The sequence below is a fragment of the Magnolia sinica genome, chromosome 18 (assembly GCF_029962835.1).
Source record: "Magnolia sinica isolate HGM2019 chromosome 18, MsV1, whole genome shotgun sequence".
NCBI classification, from domain to species: Eukaryota; Viridiplantae; Streptophyta; class Magnoliopsida; order Magnoliales; family Magnoliaceae; genus Magnolia; species Magnolia sinica.
The window spans coordinates 64,526,239-64,550,622 of record NC_080590.1 but is presented as its reverse complement, the minus strand read 5'-3'; the positions used below and the strand labels follow the sequence as shown (position 1 = coordinate 64,550,622).

Genomic DNA, 24,384 nt, shown 5'->3' with positions numbered 1-24,384 from the left:
TTCCTCATTTCCCTGATTCTCCCTTTTTTTAGAGATAGCATGAATTTTTTATTAAACCGTTACCAAGAGAACAAGGCAGTGAAAGAATACAAGGCAGCTGCAGCTAAGAAAAACAAGCAAAAAGGGAGGCAGTTCTCACCACCAAAACATTAGAGGCCCAATCTCTAACTAAAAAGGAAAATTTCCTAACCACGACCTCCTTAGAAGCGCTTCAATTGAGGAAGCAATGCCCATTACTTCTTCTCCAAATGTCCCAGAAAACCGCAACCAACAGCAACTGCCATAACGCTTTGACATCTTTACCAGGGGGGCTCTCCACGACAAGCCCACATCAAGCTATCCACCAATTTAGGCATGATCCAATCCATACTAAAAAATCTTGAGGAAGAAATCCCATACTTTCCAAGCAAAAGTGCAGTGGATGAAGAGGTGATCTATTGATTCCACATTAGCCATGCTCATGATGCGGATATTGGGAATGATTATGGATCTCTTCTGAAGATGTCAACCGTTAGCACCTTATTCCTAGCCACCAACCACACGAAAGCCACCACTCTCGGAGATGCCCCATAAGACCAGAAATGGGAGGGAAAGGAAGACGCATATACTAAAGGCGATTCATAAAGCATATAATAAAAAGACCGCATAGAGAAGTGACTGGAAGTGTCTAAGTGTCACACTAAAGAGTCACTTTCCGCAATCGATGGAGAAAAAAGCCGAAGACTTTCCAACAATGCCTCGAACTCCAAAATTTCCTCATCCAAAACGACCCCTCTACATGGAGGAAGCCACGCACCAGAGATGTTGGAGGAGTAGCACCTAGCCACCATGATATCCTTTTCTGTAACTAAATTGGCCACCCTCAGGAAAGCAGCGCTATGAATATTTCCCTCACACCAAGGATCTTCCCAAAATCGAATCTGGGTGCCATCACCTAATGCAAAAGTTACACCCTCACAAAACGAGTTCGCAACAAATTCCACCGCTTTCCATATCGAAGATGCGCGATAAATTGACAACCTCTTTATCTTCCATCTTCCTAAGTCAGTGCCATATTTGCACACAATGAGCTCTCTCTACGACCTTCCTCCTTCGATGCCAAACCGCCACAACCATTTTCCCAAAAGAGAGAGATTCATCAATTCCAAAACCCTTATTCCCACCCCTCTCTCTTTAACTGGTTTGCACACCTCTGAGCACTTGAGCAAATGAAACTTATGCTTATTCTCCAGCCCCCTCTAAAGAAAATCCCTTCTTAATCTTTGCAACTTGTCCAACACCAACTTTAGACATTTAAAAAGAGGCATGAAATACTTGGCATGTTGGAGAAGGTCGTTTTAATGAGGGTGATCCAACCTTCCAAGGACATATGATGGTTTTTCCAAACTGACAACATTCTTTCAATTCTCTCCATCATGTTATCCCAAAGATGTTCTGGAGGTTTCCTAATGCACAGAGGTAACCCCAGATACTTGGAAGGGAACGATCTCATTTTGCAACCAAACACTTGTGCCAAATCCCCCACCTCTAGACCGCTTAACCTGACTCCAAGGATTCCGTATTTTTTTTCTAGATTAATCTTTAAACCGAAAACCAACTCAACACAAAAAATGATCTTACGCAGATTGTTGACCTCTTCTTCAACTATATCACAAAATAATAATGCATTGTTCGCAGTGTTCGAGTTGTCAATATCGCTACAAGTTTCACTGGCCGGAGAATAAGATAAAATATCATTATCGCCGATAGCTGAAAATGTAGAGAAAGGGGGGAAAACATGGGCTGAAATACACATATTTACATATTTATGAATAAAAAATTTATAAAAAGAATGCATACATAATAAGTTTTCATGTAATGAAAGCTTAAAAGTATGCATTGTCGTAAGAAATCACTTTCATAGTAACTAAAATAAGTTTATATAATACAAATGTAGTGCACATAAAATAATTAAGACATGTAAAAATAAATGAACTAAAAAAAAGCACATATTTCTGGAGCCCCCTTGTTTATGTATGGTATATCCACGCTGTCCATCCAGCCAACCATCCAAAACACCCATCCATCCATCCATCCCATCCAACTAACCATCCATCAAACCACCCAACCATCACATCCCATCCCATTCATCCAATTCAATCATTCAACCATTCATCCATTCACCATCAATCCAACCCATCCATCCCAGCAAATCATCCATCCATTCCATGTATCCATCAAACCACCCATCCATCCAACCATCTCACCCATCCGTCCATCATATCAAATAATCCAAACATCCATCCCTCCAACCATTGTATCAAATAATCCAAATATCCATCCATCCATTTAATCATCCCATCCAATCATCCAAACATCCATCCATTTATCCCATCCAATCATCCATCCATCCTACCTATTCATCTATCTCATCCAAGCATCCATCCATCAGCTCATCCATGCATCCAACCATCTATCCACCCATCCATCCCATCCCATCCATCTAACCATCGGGAGCTGATTAGGTGCGGAGTCGGATCCAAACATTCATCCATCCATCCATCCCTCCCATCCAATCATCCAAACATCCATCCATGCATCCAACCATCAGGGCCCACCTTGATGGATGTATTCCATATCCATCCGTTTTGTAAGACCCTTTTAGGGCATGCACCTAAAAATGAAGTAGATCCAATTATCAAGAGGACCTTATCATAGGAAACAATGGTGATTGACCATTAATGGGCCACAAGTTTTGGATAGAGCCGATATTTGCTTTTTCTTTCATCCATGTTTATGTGACCTTATCAATAGGTTGGATGGCAAATAAACATTATGGAAACATTATAGTGGGCCCTAAGAAGTTTTTAATGATGTGGCATTATTGTCGTATGGTCCACCGGCGATTTGGAACTTCTTCATTTTTGGGCTCATGCCCTAAAACGTTTTGAAAAACGAATGCACAAATACATCATGGTGGGCTGCACCATCTTGGGTGAGGCACGGGCCACACCTAATCCACACCCCAAACCATCACACCTTTTTTAATTTTTGTACGAACAATAGTGTTGAACCGGTCTTATTATGTTGTGTGAAACTTACACTATAAAATAACTTAAAAGTTACTTAATCCATTAGTTTTGTTTCAAGGCAAAATGGTGGTGACCCAAGCCTTTTAATTGTGTCAAATATACATTTAAAAAAAAAAAAAACTTAAAAGTTTAACTTAGAAGGAAAGTGCTTCAAAAGGAGGTTTCGAAAATTCCTCTTCCAAAACCCTAAAGTCAATATAAGTTACTTCTTCGCAGCTGCAGCCGTTGCATAGCCGATGGTATTATAACACTAAAATCTCGAAAGCATCTTTAAGCTCACAACGTAGATTCAATTTTTGACAAAAATCCCAACAAGATTAGAATAAAGCTCGCCGAAATCGCAGATTTTTTGGGTTATTTCATACTTTTGACGACTGACACTACAGACCCACAATCCAATCACTTCTCGATCTTCCGAAAAGAGGTATTCTAAATTTTGATTTTTTTTTTAAAATTTTAAATTTTCAGTATTTATGGATTGATTTTGTCAGCAAAATTTCAAAAAAAAAAAAAAAAAAGGGCAAAATCTCACCAATTTCCAAGAGAGAAACAAAATATGGGGTTTTCGATTTCGAAGGGCTAGTGATACCGAAAATATCGGGTGATAATTCGATATTATTGCCGATAATTTAAACATTGGTCGTCCACATACTAAAAATGATTGACTTTCATGCTTGCTTCTTTGATTGAAAATCCAAGAATTAAACCCTCCTCCTCCCCTTTTTTCAACATCTTGTTGAGAGCCTCAACTACTATCACGAAAGGGTAAGGAGATAGGAGATCTCCTTGTCGCATGCCCCTAGAGGATTTGAAGAATCCTTTAGGGGATCCATTAACCAAAACTGAAAAAGCCGCTGATGCACGTCCAACACATGTCGGGTCTTCAAAATGGCCCGGCGGGCCCCACCTGGAACTCGTCTCCCATCCACAAAGAATGTTGCGCTAATGTGGGTGGTCGTCTCCATCTCTGGTACACCCGAGTAGGTCATCTAATGTCCCCATCAACGATAAGTTTTAAAAGATATAGGGACTACTGTCCCCACATGAGCGGAAATTTATGTAATCGTCTGCACGTGGGAACAAAAGGCTTCATTCCGCAAGTGCCGGGGAGGACACAAGCATGAGATCTCCCTCCCTCGTTTGAACCGAGACCCCGATATAGGAACGCCAGGTGTCGATTTGTGCACTAATCTCTTCATTAGAACGATTACGCGGCAACGTCTCCTCCACATTTGTCATAGCGAGAAGTGAATTGCTCTCCTTGCCTGTGAGATCCAAGCCACATGTCAACAACTGCGATCTTCGGGCCATTAAGACAACCCGAGCCTCTGCTACGTGCCTCGGGATTCGAACATCAAGGTTCGGACTGGTATGAACCCGTCTTCGCAAAACCTTCATCTGACCCTACTAACATCATACCAAAGCCGAGAAGTTCCAATCCTAAACCTCTACCAATTGGATAGAGGTGCCTGACCACATAGCCACCCGTACACCTGCAGCGTGCTCCACGACAAGTGTCGTCTCTCCATCGCCGCTACCCCCACCTACCCCCTCTTGACCAATCAACCCTTGACAAGCCCTACCAGAAAATTCCAATGGTCCACAGGAGTATGGGTCTGCCGTTCCATCTTCCTTCTCCTAACTAAAAGCGATCGTCGCTAGAGAATTCGACTCTCGATGCCTCTACTGCTCTCCCCATCTGTTACACACCCCACTTCGAATCTCCCTTTCGATCTTCAGATAGATCTTGTCGCCAACCACCACTGCAACTGAGCTTGGATCTTTATCGTGTTGCTTCCTCTTGATGCACATATGAGCTGCATTGATTTATTCCCCCTTCTCTATCATATCATCGATTGTGATAACCTCTCCCAAACAGGCCCCAATCTCCATAAAAGTCTCATGAAACCATATCTCTAAAGGGACACCCCAAACTAAATACCAGATGTTTTCAATCTCAAACTACGATCGTTCCACCCATTTGCATATCTAAACTATCGAGCCATCATTGGACAAGGTTCTGGCTGCCTTCACCTCATCGAGATTAATTCTTAGCCAAAAGGTATTCAAACCTCATTTTCTACTAGGAATTTGATGATGGTGTCTTGATACTGTAATTTGCAACAAGCCTTAAGGAAGATTTTGATTTGCATAATAGTGGCGCCTTTCTTCATGAGTGCTACCATCAAGCCTGCTCTCCCAAGCATTCCCTATAATTGTTGGATCGACCGATACCATTGGAAGAGGATTGCTTGCGTCTCCCCATACCCACCTCTTTCCCCGTTGTTCCATCTCCTCTCCATTTTCTAACTGGTTTTCGCTTATAACAGCCTCCAAGAAAGATTTCAAACAAACCCTTATAACCTCTGCAGATCTTGCATCCTTGCGCCTTTGCGCACCGGTATCAGTGCCTTTTCTCACTTGCCAATTCACCCTTTCTTCCTTGTTTTCTTTTTACATCGGGGCCAAATCAAGCTCTCTGAACCGTTAACATTTGGCCTCTGAATCTCTCCCCATGTGGCATCTCCTTCACCTTCAGAAGTTCTTCCTTAGTTCGCATTTGCATGAAGGCGAATCCCCAACTTCATTCGAAAATGTGGTCTCATGGCACTGAGACTTCCGTGACATCTCCTACTCGACCAAAAACCCTGGAGAAATTAACTAAAAGCCATCCATTCGAAAAGCTAGAAACGAAAAGGTTTGGGTACTCCGATAGCTCCTCTTTACGTACCGAGCCTCTACTCCAGTGCCTTTTCCTAGTTTGAATCGTCGTCCAATCTCCTTCCTCGTCGCCAGCATCACCAGCGTTACTGGCCTTGTCTACACTACCCTTCTCCAAGGGATCCCAAGCTTCTTTCCTTCCGTTGCCTTTTTCCGAATTTAATCTTGATTCCCACTTTTCCTCTGTATTCCTTCAAACTTGCCAGATCTTCCTTCTTCTCAGCATATTACGAACTCCTATAACAATTCCTTTTTGTGGCAACTCCCCTGTAGCTACTATGAAAAATTGGCTTTGAAATTATCACATCCTAAAATCAATTGGCTTTGATTCTCCCAAATTCAAACAAAATCATAATTTTGCAAAAAAAAAAAAAAAAAAAAAAACCCACTAAATTTTCAAACCTTAAGAATCCAAATTTTCAATATCCCCAAATCTTGTAAACTGAAATTTTCAATTTCCCTAAAAATTCCCAATTCATTGCCCATCTTTTGTATGTCACAAATGAAAACTCAAATTGCTTTTAAGAAGCTCACCATAGTACTTTAAACACCAAGAAGAAAGAAATGAAGAAGAAGATTTCATTACTTTATTTTATTTTTTTGAAATCTAAGAAATTTGGACGAGGTATTTTCATAAATCAAAGCTTTGATATAAACGAAATAGGGAAATGCACTCCAATGGGGTTTACAAGACATCTTTCCACCCTCAATGGGCCAACATTCCAAAAATATCATTCTTTAAGGTACCCAAAAAAGTACACAACATCATGCAGGTTGCAGCAAGCCAGACATAGGCATGCCTCAAGCATAGGGTGCTAAGCACACGCTTAGGTGCAGCTATGCAAGCAGCCCAAAATGCCTAGGTGTCCACCTAGAATGCCTTTGACTACACTGGGAAGCATAGTAATCAAAATCCACGTATCTAAAGGTATTAGCAATTACTTCCTGCAAGGCAATGAGCTAATACATAATATGCTCCCTAGAGTGTCTAATACTATGGAAAAGCACTCGGGTCAAACCCAAACCCGTTCATGCTATTATGAGATAGCAAAAAAAAAAAGTGTATTTTTTCATCTTACACAGATCACAAATTACAATGAAATAGATTTTTTTTTTTTTTAAAAAAACAATAAATTAGATCACTTATACTAATTACATAAAGTTTATCTTATTTTTGTACTTTTTTCAATTTTTTTCTTTTTTTTTTTTCTTTTAATTTTCAAAAAAGAAGTGTGGTCACTTATGCAATTGTGTGATCGCCATTTGACAACATTGCTTACAGCTATGATTCTTATGAAGTAGGAGTTCGGGAAGCTGGCCATCCAGATTTGCTCCGATCAAATGGTATTTTAGGAACTTCAAATGCCAGGTGGTGTGTCTACAATTGCCCCCCTTTAGCAGAGGTTGCACACAACTGAATGGCAAAACCTTAGACACCCCACTGCACAAGAGAACCTTGATGCTGGGTTCATGCATCTAGTTGAGCTTGTGCAAGTCATCCTTCTTGTGAATTGAGACTATTGCACCACTAGGGATGAGACAAGTGGGCAGATACCTTCCACATTTTGAAGGCTCTAAAGGGCCACGAGAAAGGCCAAAAGGACTTGGGTGGAGGAAGTAAGAATGATTTATGGTTTAATTATGGATATGGTCCTTGATAGAGTGGAATAACATAACTGGATTTGTGGTGTATCCGGGCTTAATTAGCTGAGATAAGGCTTAGATGATGATGATGATTCAAGATATTTCTCTTGCTCCATCTCCTCAATAAATGTTTGGGGCATTGACTATGTGAACATTTCATTATAGTTCTTAAATCTGACTTAGACCCAAGTACCCAACCCATTAGATATATGGGTAAGGTTTAAATCATCTTAAACCAGGCCTGACCTATTTAATAAATGGATCTGCTTCTTTCAGCTTGGACCTGACCTGATTATTACTGGGTAGGTTATGGGTACTAATCTTAACAATTAAACGGGTCAGATCCGCAATGGATGTCAGGTCTGGAATTCCCCTCGGCCAAAGCCAATCGAACTCCATTTGTACTTGTAATCATAATATGATAATCATACCATTGTCAATTTATGAGCTCGCTTAAATTGATCATCACTTCTACATAATTTTACAGCAATAATTTGCATAGAAATAAAGTTAAGAGAAACAAGTTAGCGTCACTGTTAACAGCAGCTCAATGGCAACTTGAAGGGATCCTAGTTTTACTAGTTTCATTACAATGGATGACAAAGTAGGGAGAGGCTAATAACACACCTCTAACAGAAGGTCGCCGCCACTTTCAGATTCAGTGGATGCTGAAAGCAACCTTCCTCTCATTAGATCATAAATATGTAGTAGATAATGTGTATCCTCCCGGGCATACCTGTCAACATGGATCTCAATAGTGGATATAAGGACAAATATCAACAAAATATAATTCATCATTTGGCAAAGGAGAAAACTGCATAACAGAAGAAAAGCAGTGACCATAAAACACTCTAAATGCACATTACTTGATCATCTCATCCGGAATAGGTCGCAGCCGCCAATCTGCATTCTGGTATCTGCACGGCAGGATACCAATCAATGTTACCCATGAAAGAACTAAATAGAGATACAAGTAAGTGAATGTTGAACTGCAAAGCAGAGGTAAATTACTCTTTATTTGCAGTAACTCCACAAAAGTGATGAAGAAGATACTCCAGACTGTTCCGCTCCAACTGCAATACCCTTGAAGCCTACGCATCCAACAAGACAACAACTCATTCCCCATAGACATAAAATATCTGACACAGAATGTGAGGAGTGAAGGTTATATACAAACCCAAAAGCAAACATGATCCGAAACAAAACAGTGCCAAATGTCATTCAGTAAGACCACAAAGCAGAGGATCAGAAAGGGAATTCTTCGCAGTTAAAGCTCTACTGATGCATGTCAAAGTAATACAGGCTACAGGAGATAACCATAAAAGACAATACTAGGCTCTTGTCCCCTAAAGAGAAGTATTACCAGCATAAAAAGGTTTCAAGATTTCAAACTACAATTAATATGATTCACAAAATGATGAAAAGGTAAGTAACCGAGAGTATAACGACTCAAACCTGCAAACCCCTGCAGTTGGATACAGGTATGTGCTTGTGTTTGTGCACAAGAACACCAGTGCAAAGTAACTAATTTGTCAAATTCAGGTAATCAGTGTTTACTTTTTGCTGGTTGGCAGAGTCAAGAGCAAATTAATTTGTTCACAGGATCAGCCCCCTGAACAATCTATATTTTAGCATAAAAACCATGGGAAATCTATGAACCCTCATGAACAGGTTAGACACATACAAACATTTATCTTTAAAAATAAGATGAAGTGATAAACCAGTTTAGCAGCATAGGGGAGACAGCAAGGTATTCAATTATGGTAACGGTCATTACCATTATGATAAGAAATTATTATTTAAAAAATAAAAATAAAAAATGTAATGGCCTCATAACAGGCTGTTACATGCCATTTTTTTCCGTAATGGTCACTACAGCCCTATACCGGTACCCACTGGCCACCATTACTGTTATGTAACCGCCAGAACAGCCATTACACAACTGTTTTCGGATACCATTTACTATTTGCTAACAGCAATGGGTATGGGCCTTTGGCCATTTGGATATGGTTATGGGCCTACAGGGCACTTGTGACTTGTTTTTTTTTTTTTTTTCTTGGGATATTTTAGACACGGATATTTGTACAAGGAATAGTTTTACCATTTTTCTTTTTATCACTTTTGAGGAGTGGGGGCGTGCAAACCCTAACTATTCTTTATCTTCTCTCAATCATCTTCTCTCTTTCCCGCTTCTTTTTTCTCCCTTTTTTTAAAATTAAACTTACAAGCGATACTATGAATCTTTAGGAAAGAGTAGTTGAGAAAGATTAAGCCATGAGACCAATATATTAGAAAATCAATTTACTTTCATGCAAGGAAGCTTGACCATGGAGGCTAATTTCCTACTTCGAGAGCTACTGGAGAAATATAGGGAGAGGAGGAATGATCTCCACCAGCGTGTCCCGTATCCGTTACGATATGGGCGTATCAGCCGCCACATACGGGGCTGTGGCCGTTACGCGATACGGGGCCGTAACAGTAACGGCCATGGACATTTTACAGATTGTCTTTGTCATTTTATATTTTTTTATAATTTTTTTCTATTTACGCATTATTTTCGACCCTTTTTTTAAATTTGAAAATTTATTTTTTATTGAATGTTTTGATGTTTTAATGGTAGAATATGATGTGTTAATCATAGTAGAACATGTTAATGTTCATTTTACAGATTGTTGTTGTCATTTTATATTTTTTTATGAATTATGAAAAATAATTGCAAACACCTACACATGTAAGATATTTTCATATTACATTCATTCTAATATATCTATCATTGATAGTAGATAGTTAGAAAATTAAATATATGAGTTTTGCAATCAAATCCAGGTTGTCTGGTTCATAAATTCATCAGACAGTCCGAACAACTTCTCACCAAAGAGTGGACCGTTACACCACCATAAACATGTTCCAATTTATAAATGAATGCATATTTGGAATGCTTAGAATATTCCGGATTTAATTCATATTTTTTCATATTTTTTTGGCAAAAAAAAATAAAAAATCACCGTTACGGCCAGTTACGCCCCTGTATTGCCGTTACGCTCCCGCATCCGTATTGGTATCGGAGGGCACCGTTACGCCAACCAATACCGATACAGGATACCTTGATCTCCACATGGTCTTTATTGACTTAGCGAAAGCATGAGACAGGGTCCCTAGAGAATTAATTTGGTTAAGTGTTGGGAAAGAAAGGAGTCCCAAGAGGATATATTGGCATGATTAAAGATATGTACGAGGGAGTGGTAACAAATGTGAGGACCACTAGTGGAGAGAAGTGAGTTTCCAATTACTATAGGCTTACACCAAGGGTCAGCAATGAGCCTGTACCTCTTTTCATTGGTTATGGACAAGTTAACGAGGTAGTTACAAGAAGAGATATTGCGGTGTATATTGTTTACAGATGACAAGGTTTTGATTGACTCTATGCAGGAGAGGGTAAACATAAAGCTAGAATTGTCAAGGATGCTTTAGAATCTAAAGATTTAAAAATTAGTCCGACAAAAATAGAGTATATGGAATGCAATTTTAGTAATGATAGGGGCAAAAATGAGCAATTAGTTGAGATTGCTAACCAAGAGGTATCCCAAATGACCATTATCAACATCGTGTCAATAATTTAGGAAAGCAAATATTGAGAAGGCTGTTGTCCATAAAATTAGAGCTAGGTGGATGAAGTGGAGATGGACCTCTAGGGCCAGTTTGGCATCTCTATTAATAAGAGCTTATTTGCTTATTCTAAAAAAATAAGCTCTTACTTTGGAAATAGACTATTTGGTAAAGCTTTATTTTTGGAGCTTTTTTTTTTTTTTTTTTAGAAAGTAGCAAAAAAGCTCTTAAAAAATAAGGGATGGGGAGGTTACTTTTTCTTTAAGATCTCATTTGGCTCGAGGGGGAAGACATTTTTTGTTAACTTTTGGAAAAGTTTATCCTTAAGCTTTTTAAGTAATTCCCATCTTGCCCTCTTCTCTTCTCTTTGCAAACTCTATAAGGTGAGCCCACATGATGAACAACCCATATTGAATGTGAGGCTCCACATGATAAATGGTCCATATCAAGGTGGCCCACATAATGCATGGTCATATCAAAGGTGGGTCCCACATAATGGATGCCCCACATCAAAGTGTGGCGCCACATGATGGATGACCCACATCAACGATAGAACCCATATGATGGAAGATTGACATCAAAGGTGGGCCCACATGATGAACAACCCATGTTGAATGTTGGGCCCCACATGATGGATGGTCCACAGCAAAGGTGGGACCCACATGGTGGATGGTAAACATCAAAGGTGGGTCCCACATGATGGATGGCCCATGTCAAAATACTGCATGGACTATCAACATCAAGTGGGCCCCACATGATGGGCAGTCCATAGCAGAGGGGGGACCCACGTGATGGATGGTAGACATCAAAGGTGGGCCTGCATGATGAACAGTCCATATTGAAGGTAGACCCACATAATGCATGGATCACATCAAGGTGGACCCACAATGCACGGTTCACATCAAAGATGACCCCACATGATGGATGGCCCACATCAAAGAGTGGCCCAGCATGGACCATCCATGTTAAGTGGGCCCCACTTGATAGATGGTCCACATCAAAGGTGGGATCCACATGATGGATGATGGACATCAAAGGTGGGCCCACATGATAGACAGTTAACATCAAAGATGGGCCCACATGATGAACGACCCGTATCGAAGGTGGGGCCCACATAATGAATGGTCCACATCAAGGTGGCTAACATAATGGACAGAGTGAGCCTCACATGATGTATGGCCCACAGCAAGTGAGCCCCGCCTAATGGACAATCCATATCCAAGGTCTTGCATAATGGACATCCCGTATCCAAAGTGGCCCAACATGTTGGATGATCCACATAGAAGGTGCGCCCCACACGACGGATGGTGGACATCAAAAGTGGGCTCCACATGATGGACAATCCGCTTCGAAGGTGGGGCCCACACGATGGACCCATCAAATGTGGATTCCACATCATGAGTGGTGGACATGGGCCCCACATAAAGGACAAGTACATTGATGGTGGACCCCACATGACAAATGACCTACATCAAGGCAGGCCCTATATAATGGACGGTCCATGTCAAAGGTCAACCAAAACAATCGTATGGATTGCTCTTATAATGGAGTTGTAATCTTTAAAAATGACGTCAATTACCCCTTTTTAAAAAACTCTTATTTGAACGTTTTACCAAACATGCTTATTTCAAATAAGAGCTTTTTATGGTTTTGAAAACATGATATACCAAATGAGCTTTATTTAAAACAAAGAGCTAGAACAAAAAGAGCTTATTAGAGTAGCTCTTATTTAAAAAGCTCTCATTGGATTAGAGTAGAGATGCTAAGGGATCGTTTGGCACCGTGGATTGGAGGGGATTGGAGGGGGTTTCCAATCCCCCGGTTGTTTGGCAGAATAAAGTAACTGGGGGTTGCAAATCCAGGGGGTTTCCAATCCCCTCCTTGAGGGGGTTTGCAATCCACAGTGAGAGCTTGGATTATACCTAAAATCATTTCAATAGGCATAGGTGTAACATGTGTGTCACCATAAACTATCATTTTATTGGGCACATGGCCCACTAATGATGATCAGCACCGTCCAAACATTGTCCATGTAAATCAGCACCCTCCAAACATTGTCCAGCGCCGTCCAAACATTGTCCATGTAAATCAACGATTAAAAATCATTGGCTAGTCACTCAGACATGATCTTGTGCTTGTGGCTCATCCGAGACTTGGAATTTCATCATTTTCGGGCAAAGTATATATTTCAGTGGGCTTATCACAACCATTATATCAAAAATTACATATCTCACTAATTAGAGATATTAAAGTTGAATTAGTGATTAAATTCAAATCCCTGTAAATATACTACGGATAGGTACTTTTGGATTTAAGTTGATTCACACTCCAGGGTGCCAAACACACTGAGAGGATTGCAAATCCAGGGGGTTTCTAATCCAGGGGGTTCCGAATCCAGGGGGTTACAAATCCACGCTCCCAAACAGGCCCTAAATGAGCCCCTACGAGTTTTATGTGATCATCGAAAACAAATGGAACTATTATGGGATATCTATAAGACGAGTCACGCTTTATGGGGACAGAATGCTGGGCAATCAAGGAATAACATGTTCATAGGATGATCATAGCACAAATGAGAATGTTAAGATGGATAGAATTAGGAATGACTGCATTTGAGGGAACATAGCGGTAGCAGCAATCAGTAATAAGATGAGGGAAAGTAGACTTGGATGGTTTGGCCAAGAACTGCACAAGTTATAAAGAGTGAGTTGGTTGAAGTTGAACGCTCTGAAAAGGCAAGAGAGGCCCAGAAGGACATGGGTGAAGGTAGTATGAAAAGACTTGAGAACCTATAGTTTAACGTGTTTTAAATAGTGAATAGCGTGTCACATAGCGTTCACCCCCCTAAAACGTGAAGCTTAAGCTATATAGCGTGCAACATAAGCTACACGCTATTTTTAGATTTTTTTTTATTTTTTTATTTTTTTAAAGCAAAGGTTGTGTTTGGTTGAGCCAAATATCATGAGATTTCATAATATTTTGCATCAAATTAGTCTGATTACTAATGAAATTTTATGACATTTGGTGCAACCAAGCACAATCTAAAATAATAGGAAAATACGCAAAGATTAATTATAAAGGTAAAAATAGACTAACCTAACTAATTTAATACTATTACTCACATTATTTTACTAAAATCATTGAAACAATTAACTGATTTTTATAAAAATTGAATATGTAACAGATCATTTAAAACATTAATTGATTTTAATGTTTTAGTGAAAAATAACTTGTAGTGAAAGCAATGTAGCGTGTACCTTTGGCTATGTAGCATATGGCGTAAGCTACATGTGCCTTAAGCTTTATGAGCTATACGGCGTTAAGGCTAAGCTACGCTACGTAGGGTAAGCTACACACCACATAGCAAAGCTATTTAAAACACTAGGTTTAACTAAGGATATGGTTCACAATAGAGTGGAATGGTGCAACAAGTTCCATGTAGTTGAACCAAGTAGTTGTGATAAGGCTTTGATGATGAAAGGAGAAGGTTATTCATTGAAGGCAAAGGTTATTTGTTACTATTCAGCCCTGACCACAAATTAAAACTTATCTCGGACCTTAAAGACTGATGGAGCACACAGAAAGGAACTTAAAATTTTACTCTTGATGAATGAGGCTTTCATATTTTATCATCTATGAATTTCGCTATTACAAGGCAAGCAGAAAACAGACTTGACATCTTAGAGTTCAAGTGAGCAAAACAGTTACAGGGTAAAACCTGTCCAGTGTCAAACAGATTGCAGACGTATATGCCAAAATCCCGTTGAAGCCACAATATGTCTCGATCTGCCCCATGCATGACCTAATTTCAAATAAACATATAATCAGATGGCAGATTAGACACATTACAAATCAGATAATTCTAACACAAAAAAACTCATATAATGAAATGGCAGAGCAGACACATTATAACAACAACAATAATAATAATACTAGTAGTGGTAGTGGTAGTGGTGGTGGTGGTGGTACCTTTCTTTTAGAAGGATCTTTAAAAGCTTCCCGTAAGTGTGGACCAATGTGAATACGGAGCTTTAGTGTGTCTACCACGAAATCCTCAGTTCGAGTCGATATTTGCATCAAGCAAGTTAGTCCTTGAAAGGATCGATATTGATTATGCTCCAAATCAACCTGGAAACACACACACATTAGAAATCTTAATATGATAGTAAAACATTCATTGCCAAAATTAATAAAGAGAACAATCATATTAACTAAGTTTAGAACTTCCCTTTGTCTGCTCTTCTTATCTGAAAAACACCAGGTCAGATATGGACAGCAAAATTAAACATTGACTTCTCCAGAAGCAGTTCAAGACCTCATAATGAAAGAACATAACAGGCACATGTTTAATGCCAAATATGAATTACCTTATTAGTTATTCCCTAGAGAGGCTAATTCTAATTGTATAGCAGATTTCTCACAAAGGGTCCATAGGCTTTTCTCTTTATATAGGGGATTCCTATCCATTGCCTTAATGGAATTTGTATCTTGCTCCACTTGTTTTCTTTAATAAATTCCTTTGTTACAGATAAAAAAAGACAAATACAGACCAGGCACGGAGCCTAAATGTTTATTATGATCAAGAAGATAATTCTTAACCAACTATTTTTCATGGTCTGTTGAAAAAAAATGTCCATAACTACCCATAGCTTAAAAGTAACCAGCCCCTGCACAGGAGGATGCTTGAATTTCAAAAGTATACAATTGTACAACAGCCAACAGTGGTTGCCAAAAATGCTGTTCTAACTTCTAAATCAGCATAGAATCAAGAGGTCAAGAGTGTAATGCAAGGGCATTTTCGCACCGGGCTCAAGTGGGGCAGCCCGTGGGATGCGGGGACACACTCAGGGTGGGTGACCCATGTGATTTGGGGCCCACAGGGGAGGTCTCGTGTTCGAGACTCCTCGTTGGGGGTGATTAATGCAAGGGCATTTCACACCGGGCTCAAGTTGGGTAGCCTGTGGGATGCAGGTACACACTCGGGGTGGGCGGCCCATGTGATTTGGGGTCCACGAGCCCATGAGGGGGGTTCGGCCGAGGTCTTAACCCATAAGATGTGGGGCCTGGGCTACGAGATAAATATGGCCAAGGCTCCTATTGACCACCTCAGTCTGAGGGTGGTGGGCAAAAGAAAATTGGAGCCTAGTACTCATCATATGCTATAGTGTCTTCCAAAAATAACTCATGAATTGCACGTCGCGATCAGACACTATGGTTTTGGGTAACCCATGAAGCTTGACAACCTCACTAAAGAACAACTTGGCAACATGAGATGCGTTAGAGGTCTTCAAACAAGGGATGAAGTGGGTCATTTTAGAAAAACGGTCCACGACAACAAATATGGAATCGTGTCTCCGAATAGTCTTGGGGAGCCCAAACATGAAGTCCATACTGATGTTCTGCCAAGGGGCGAATGGAACTAGCAAAGATGTGTATAGCCCCATATTCTACTTTTTTTGCTTTACCAGTTGACAAGTATGACGCTGCCTTATAATTTTGGTCACGTCTCGCTTGAAACTTGGCCAATAGAATCTATCCTCCACTGAGGCAATAGTCTTGTCTCGACCAAAATGACCCACGACCCCTCCTGAATGTAACTCCCAGACAAGAAAATAGCGAAGGGAGGTGCGAGGTATGCACAAATAGTCACTCCTAAACAAATATCAGTCCAATATCAAATACTCACTGCTAGCTCCTAACGGACTCTCTAACAACGATGCGTACACAACTCCAAAATCTAGGCACTTAGAATAATTCTCTTTAACACGCTCGAGCCCTGTGACTTTGACACTCATGGAATTGAGTAACGTGACTCGACGACTCAACGCGTCGGCAGGCTTATTCTCTACACCGGCCTTGTGCTTAAGCACAAAAATATACTCTTGAAGGAACTAAACCCACTTGGCGTACCTAGGGTTTAATTTCTTCTGAGAGTTCAGATATCTCAAGACCTCATGATTTGAAAACAAGACGAATTCTTGCGGCAATAGATAATGACACTAGTGGCACAACGACTGCACTACCGCATAGAATTCTTTATCATAGGTGGAGTATTTTTGCTTCGCCTCATTCAGTTTCTCATTAAAGAAGGCGACAGGGTGCCCTTCCTGAATAAGTACTCCTATACCAACTCCTGACGGGTCGCATGTGTCCTCAAAAACTTTCGAAAAATCCGAAAGTCGCGTGACTGGAGCCTTAGTCATTTTAGCCTTTATCTCATTGAAGGCCTTCGAGGCTGCCTTCGTTCATTGAAACTCTCCTTTTTTTATGCAATCTGTGACGGGAGCCATAATGGAACTGAAGCCTCAAATGAACCGCCTATAGAAGGTGGCCAAGCCGTGAAAGCTACGTACCTCGTGAATATTGCGGGGTTCAGGCCAATTGATAATGGCTTTGACCTTCTGGGGATCCACCGACACACCCTCAGCTGACACAACAAAACCTAAGAAGATAACACTGCTAGACATAAACGCACACTTCTTTAGGTTGGCGTACAATTTTTCGACTCTAAGGATCCCACAAACCTGCCTCAAATGGTTGAGGTGTTGTTCCTTGGTCATGCTATAAATTAGGATATCATCAAAGTAGACAACCAGGAACTTCCCCATAAAGGGCATCAACACTTAGGTCATCACATACATGAAGGTACTCGGGGCATTAATCAGCCCAAAAGGCATGACTAGCCACTCGTATAGACCATCCTTCGTCTTGAAGGCCGTCTTCCACTCGTTGCTAGGGCGTACACGGATTTGGTGATAATCACTTTGAGATCAATTTTCAAGAAGATAGTAGCGTTGGCCATCATATCCAACATGCCATCAAGACGCGGTATGGGAAACCGATACTTGATTGCGATTTTGTTGATGGCCCTCCTATCAACACACATCCTCTATGTGTCATCCTTCTTAGGTGTAAGAAGGGCGGGCACAGCACACGGGCTCATGCTCTCTTGAATGAAACCCTTTTTCAGGAGCTCATCAACCTGCCTCTTTAACTCTACATGCTCCTCTAGGTTCATTCTGTAATGAGAGAGGTTTGGTAGAGTCGCCCTAGGGACTAAATCAATGGCGTGTCGTATATCCCTCATAAAAGGAAGCTTATCCGGTAGATCATCAGGAAAGACATCATGAAACTCATCCACTACCAGAATGGCCTCAGTGGGTAACTCTCCACTAACCTCTGGTGCACTTTCCCTAGCCACAAGGGCGTACACCATCGAGTCCGACTCAGTCTCTCGCTTAGTCTTTGGCATTTAAAATATGGAGAGGCTTAGACTTGGACTTCGTTTCCTTCAATTCCTTCGAGCCGCTCACACCATTCTTTGTAGTGGACTCCTTTCCAGTCATGTTCTTGGGTGGAAGTGGATTTAGCTTGACTTTCTAGCCCTCAAACCAGAATGTACACACATTTGAACGACCAAATATGGTGACATCCTTGTCATAGAGCCAGGGTCTACCCAAAATTATATAGCCAACATCCATGGGAATAACATCACACCAGAGCGTCTTTATATGATCCAAACTGAATAGGAACAAGACAACGATGCGAGACTGGAATGGAAGTCTCATCAACCCAAGACACTCTATAGGGTTGAGGATGGGCTTCAAGCTTCAAGCCCAAATGGCTCACAGTGTCAGTTGATGCCACGTTGGCACAACTACCACTATCTACGATCATCTTTCAACTCTTATCACCACATTTTGTGTAAGTATAGAAGATCGTGTTGTGGCACCAATCGTCGGTATTCTTTGCTTGTGCAAAGGCACAACACACAACAGCAAGGGTTCCAGACTCTTGCGCTCCCTCTTCCTCATCACTAGGGATCTCTGTTGGCTCATATTCTTCCTCCTCACCGTCACTTTCTGGGGGCACTACTACTTACCCATCAATAAGGAATACTTTGGTGCCCTCTTTCGTGCCACACTGGTGGACAAAGTGACCAAACCCCTGACATCTAAAACACCTAGTCACATCGCTTCTACGCGAGCTAGACCCGACAACTCCTTTACCCTTATTATCATTGGGCCTAGACTAACAACTATTGGAAGGCTTGTATTGATATCCAGTGTCAGGCTTAGCCCCAGAAGAGTTAGCCTTAGCGCGAGAATCACAAGACTCAAACTGCCTTCCCACAGATGCTTTGAGGTATTGCTTGACCTCCAACACTACTTGATACATCTGTTCAAGAGTGTCTATGTCCTTGGCGAGCAACTCTCTCCTAACGTTAGAATGGAGGCCCGTCTTAAATGAAGCAAGAGTGAGTACGGGATCCTCTTCAACTTCACATCGGGTCAAGTACTCTTCGAACTTCTCAATGTATTCAGTCACACTCATGGAACCTTGTCGAAGAGACTGCCAATCTTCAACCAACCTCAAATGATAAGAGAAAGGGAGGTACTTCTCCTTTAGAATTTCTTTCGTTTCTCCCCAATAGACTATTGGGGGCTCCCTCAACCTTTCTTTCTTTCTTTCGCTCCACAATAGCCCAAAACCGCTTTGCTTCGCCCACAAGCTTCATCTTGGCAAATCGAATTCAACGAGCATCCGACATGTCGTACCACACAAAATAGTAGTCCATGTCCACCAACCAATCTAGAAAAGCTTTAGGGTCCAAGCGGCCATTAAACGTAGGGGCCTCTAATCTAACTCCCTTGAGGAGTTGCGCATATGGGTCATAATGATCATGATGCCTCTCATGGGGTGGGTGCACAGGTGCGCGCTCATGATCATTTTCGTGGCCACCCCCATTCCCTTGTCCATCTTCCTGACCACCTGCCTGAGATTGGGCATCTTCCCCAATAGCAGGGTTTGCCTGGGTGGAGGTCTGTAATGGGGAAACGCGCACATTAAGCTTATCCAAGCGTTGGTCAATACGTTGTTCCAAGCGCCTACCCAAAGACTCAAACTGTCGGGTTATATTGTTCATTGACTCTTGCAATTGCTCCATGTTTAGCGTAGGGTGCAAACCAAAACCACGACCAGTACGTGTGGGCATACAACTACTCACTCAACTCAAAGACCCTCTAATGCAACTATATGCGTCTAAATGGGACTACATGATCTTATATGACTCTATATGAAGGGAATCACACAACGCTGCTAAAATTCCAGCAATATAACTGCCCAAATAATTTGTTAACAGAAAATTCAGCCATGAAATTTGTAGATTTTCTGACAACAGAAAATTCAGCAGCCCATATTGTAAATTATGGGTCCTAAATAGCCCTATATGAGGAGACTTGATGCATAATGGACATAATTAAACTGAACCCTAAACATGCAATGCATTCCCCTATAAAAACCTAGGCTCTGATACCAAATTTGATGCAAGACATGAAATTAAATAAATTCAACCAATTTTAAACAATCACAAAATTCCACATCCTACATACGATCAAATATTCAAAATGGGGAACCTATGCGGTTCCAAGCCTACACAACTTTGGGGCTAGATCAAATAAAATTATAAACCAAACAAGCCCAAAGGAGTGTAAGATTCATCCATTCTTGCAAAGGATTGTTCCTCAATTCAAGAGATTCACCATGTTTCAATTCGCGGGAAAATCTAGGGCTCAAATTTAGGGATAATTGGGATTTGGGATTCTTTAGGGTTAAAGATCTGGATTTAAGTCTAAAGAGGAGGAAAATAGAGGAAAAATGAACCTGAGATGATCCACGTGCGTGGACAGCAACTGGCCCTGGGCACACGTACGTGACCACTCGTCCGCACATGTGTGGGGCCCACAAAGTCAAAAAGCGACTCCTAGGCTAGGATCGGCCAGGGTAGGACTGCCTCCATGCCAAATTTCGTGTCAATCCGATGCACGGTTTGTGCGTGGTGCTCCACCAAAGTTTCAACTAGTGTTCGAAATATCGATACTATCGGCCGATATATCGGCCGATGTTATCGTTATCGCACCCCTGCGAGACGATACACTCGCGATAACCCCCGGAAGATACTAAAAAACCCCAAATCCAGATATCGGCCGATATCGCACGATATTTTGACGATATCATGCGATTTCCTCTCCATTATTGTCGGACATCGACGTCATCATCCGAAAAAATCGGGAAAAAAAAAAAAATTTAGAGGGTGGATTTCGGTACCTGTAGAAGAGATCGCCATGATCGGAAGCTTCCATTCCTTGGTTACCGCAAATAAAATCTCCGATTTTGGAGAGAAATCCGGAGACATCCTCGCCAATACGATGAGATTTGGGAGAAATTTTAGGGTTCCGGCTTCCGGAACCCTCTCTACTTAAAAAAAGGTCGTTCGAGCCTTTTATTTGGACGCGGATTAGCTACTGACAGGTTGAGTAGCGAGATCGCTACTGAAGTGACGTCACCAAGTTACGTGGGTCCCACCATGATGAATGTGTTATATCCACACGGTCCATCCATTCGGAGATATCATTTTAGGACATGAGTCAAATAACGAGGCAGATAAAAATCTGTAATGGACCCCACTGCAGAAAACAGTGGAGAAAGTGACATCCACTGTTGAAACCTTCCTAAGGTCCACCGTGATGTTTATTTGAGATCCAACCCGTTAATAAGTTAAAAAAAGACATTATAAAATGGAAAAATATATATATCAGCTTAATTGAAAACTTTTGTGGCCCTCAGAAGTTCTTAATGGTGGGCGTCACTCTCTCTACTTCTTTCTGTGGTGGGGTCCATTGGAGCTTTGAATCTTAGTCATTCTTAGGCTCATGGCATAAAATGTTCTCTCCAAATCGATGGACAGTGTGGATATAAAACATACATCATGGTGGGGCCCACGGAACTTGGCGACGTCAATTCAGTAGCGAGTCTCGCTACTCAACCTGTCATTAGCTAATCCGCGCCCCTTTTTTAGTACTGGTGTGTTGACGTCACCAAGTTCTGTGGGTCCCATCATGAGGTATGTGTTATATCCAGACCGTTCGTCCATTTGGCGAGCTCTTCATAACGCTTGAGCCGAAAAATAAGACAGATCCAAAGATCAACTAGACCACACTACAAACAGCAGTGGTAGATTGAACGTCTACCATTGAAACCCTTTTGGGGGTCACGGAAGTTTTGGATCAATATGATATTTATTTTTCCTCTTCATCCAGGTCTGTGTGACCTAATTTACAGATTGGATGGAAAATAAACATTATGGTGGGCCCTAAGAATGTATTAATGGTGAGAATCAGTCCCCCACTGCTATTTGTGGTGTGGTCCACTTGAGCTTTGGATATGACTCATTTTTGGGTTCATGATCTAAAATGATCTCTCCAAATGCATGAACAGTGTAGATATAATAAATACATTATTGTGGGGCCATGTAACTTTGAAATGTTTGTACAACTTGAGCCCGAGGAGCGTGCGCCGTACTAGGATTTCCTGCCAAAGCCTTCCGCAAGAAGTTCCTGCGCTTGAAACCTTAGTGGGGCCTACCATGATGTTTGTGAGGAATCCACTCCGTCCATCCGATTTGTGAGATCATTTTAGGACATTGAATAAAAAATGAGTAGGATCTAATACTCAAGTGTGCCAAAAATGTGAGGATTGAACATCCACACTTGAAATATTCGTGGGGCCACATAAGTTTTGAATCAGACTAATATTTGTATTTTCAATTCATCCGTGTAGGAATAACGTTATGAACGGTATGGATGGCATGTTAACATCACTGTCGACCCAAGGAGGTTTCAACGGTAGGAATTTTCCTACCCACCTTTTCCTTTAGTGCTGCCCACTTTAGTCTTGGATCCTGCTCATTTTTGCTCTCAAGTGCTAAAATGATCTCAAAAAAACAAATGGACAAGGTGGATTTCTTACAAACATCACAGTGGGCCCCACCTACGTTTTGAGCGAAGGAACTTGGTAGGAAATCTGCGTACGATCAACGCCCCACCCCGAGAAGTGGATCCCCTAGTGAGCAGTGTACTTTGTAAACTTTGTGGGCCCACTATAATTCATGTATTTTATCCACTCCGTCCATCCATTTTACCAGATAAATTTATGGTTTGAATGAAGAGAAAAAACTATTATCAGCTTGATCCAAAACTTGTGGCCCACTAATGGTCAATCACCATTGTTTCCTATGGTATGGCCTACCTAATGTCCTGAAATGATATGGAAAAACGGATGGACGGGGTTGATACTGAATATAGTTGTCTTAGTTCAATCGGACAGCGCATAGCTTAGGACCCTATACAAAGGAAATCTATTATGTACACTTCTTTTTTGAAACTTTACGATTTAAAAGTGTGTATTAAGGGCCTTTTTAACAATCCCCAAAGTTTCATTAAAAAATTCAACCATTTTCCCAATGTTTCCCCATGTTTCCCAAAAAGTGCAATAAACTATGCGATACAAACGATATATCCCGTGCGATAACCGAAACATATCTATATCCCAAGGGTGCGATACATTGTGCGATACCAATATTTCGAACGATGGTTTCAACCCCTCAGATGGGCCAAAATCTGAAAATTTGTTTGTGGACAATTATAGGATAGAACTTGGATACGAAAGAGGGTGAATCAGAAGGTGGAAGGGATGTAGAGGATGATGGATGTGGGATTTAAAGAAGTGGAGATGATTTGGAGGGTTGTGGCTTTGCACCACAGTAGTTAGCCCTTCGAGGAAGGGAGGGTTTCGCACCCAATTTGATTCTTCAACCCAGAAAGATAGAGAAGAAGAAAAACACAGAATTTTTATTCATAAACTTCATTGAGAATACCTACATGGGATTGCTTATTCATAAGAACACCCTAAACCCCAAAAGACAATTTTACCCTTGCGCCATGTGCGCACACTAATACTTAAAGCTGAAGTAAATAAAATAATAACTAATCTACGCAATCAAAGTCGTTCATGATATTTCTAATAACAAGAATAGTTAAAACTCAAAATTCTAGATCATCTAAGGTAGTGGGCCACGATCATGAGATCTGGTGGTAGAATCTATGTGATGATCGGGTCCACTCCAAAGCCCCATAGCGCAGCCCCTAACTGTGAGGCCCTCCAAAGATGTCATCGTCGACCCAGATTGAAAGTAGGGCCCTCCTCGAATATGTGCATAGAGTGGGGGGTGTGCGCAGTGAGTACGGCAATAGTCCCATTTTCAGATTCTGACCCATCTGAGGGATTGAAACTTCGACGAAGCACCACACACAAACCGTGCATCAGATCGACACAAAATTTGGCATGGAGGCAGTCCTACCCTGGCCGATCCTATCCTATGAGTCGCTTTCCGACTTTGTGGGCCCCACACACGTGCGGACGAGTGGTCACGCACGTGCACCCAGGGCCAGCTGCTGTCCACACACATGGTTCATCTCAAGTTCTAGTTTTCCTCTATTTTCCT

The 24,384-nt window shown here is 41.2% G+C and overlaps 1 protein-coding gene across 3 annotated transcripts in view; it reads right to left on the bottom strand.

The window, feature by feature from the left end:
• LOC131233189 (protein RRP6-like 2) overlaps positions 1 to 24,384 on the bottom strand; it is a 68,929-nt gene that overhangs the window by 28,192 nt on the left and 16,353 nt on the right. For all 3 annotated transcript variants that reach the window (XM_058229818.1, XM_058229817.1, XM_058229816.1), the window contains exons 3-7: positions 15,012 to 15,170; positions 14,761 to 14,844; positions 8,448 to 8,527; positions 8,303 to 8,353; positions 8,064 to 8,172 (exon numbers count right to left, since the gene is read on the bottom strand). In XM_058229818.1, coding sequence (XP_058085801.1) covers positions 8,064 to 8,172; positions 8,303 to 8,353; positions 8,448 to 8,527; positions 14,761 to 14,844; positions 15,012 to 15,170 — 483 coding nt within the window. The remainder of the gene's footprint in view (positions 1 to 8,063; positions 8,173 to 8,302; positions 8,354 to 8,447; positions 8,528 to 14,760; positions 14,845 to 15,011; positions 15,171 to 24,384) is intronic.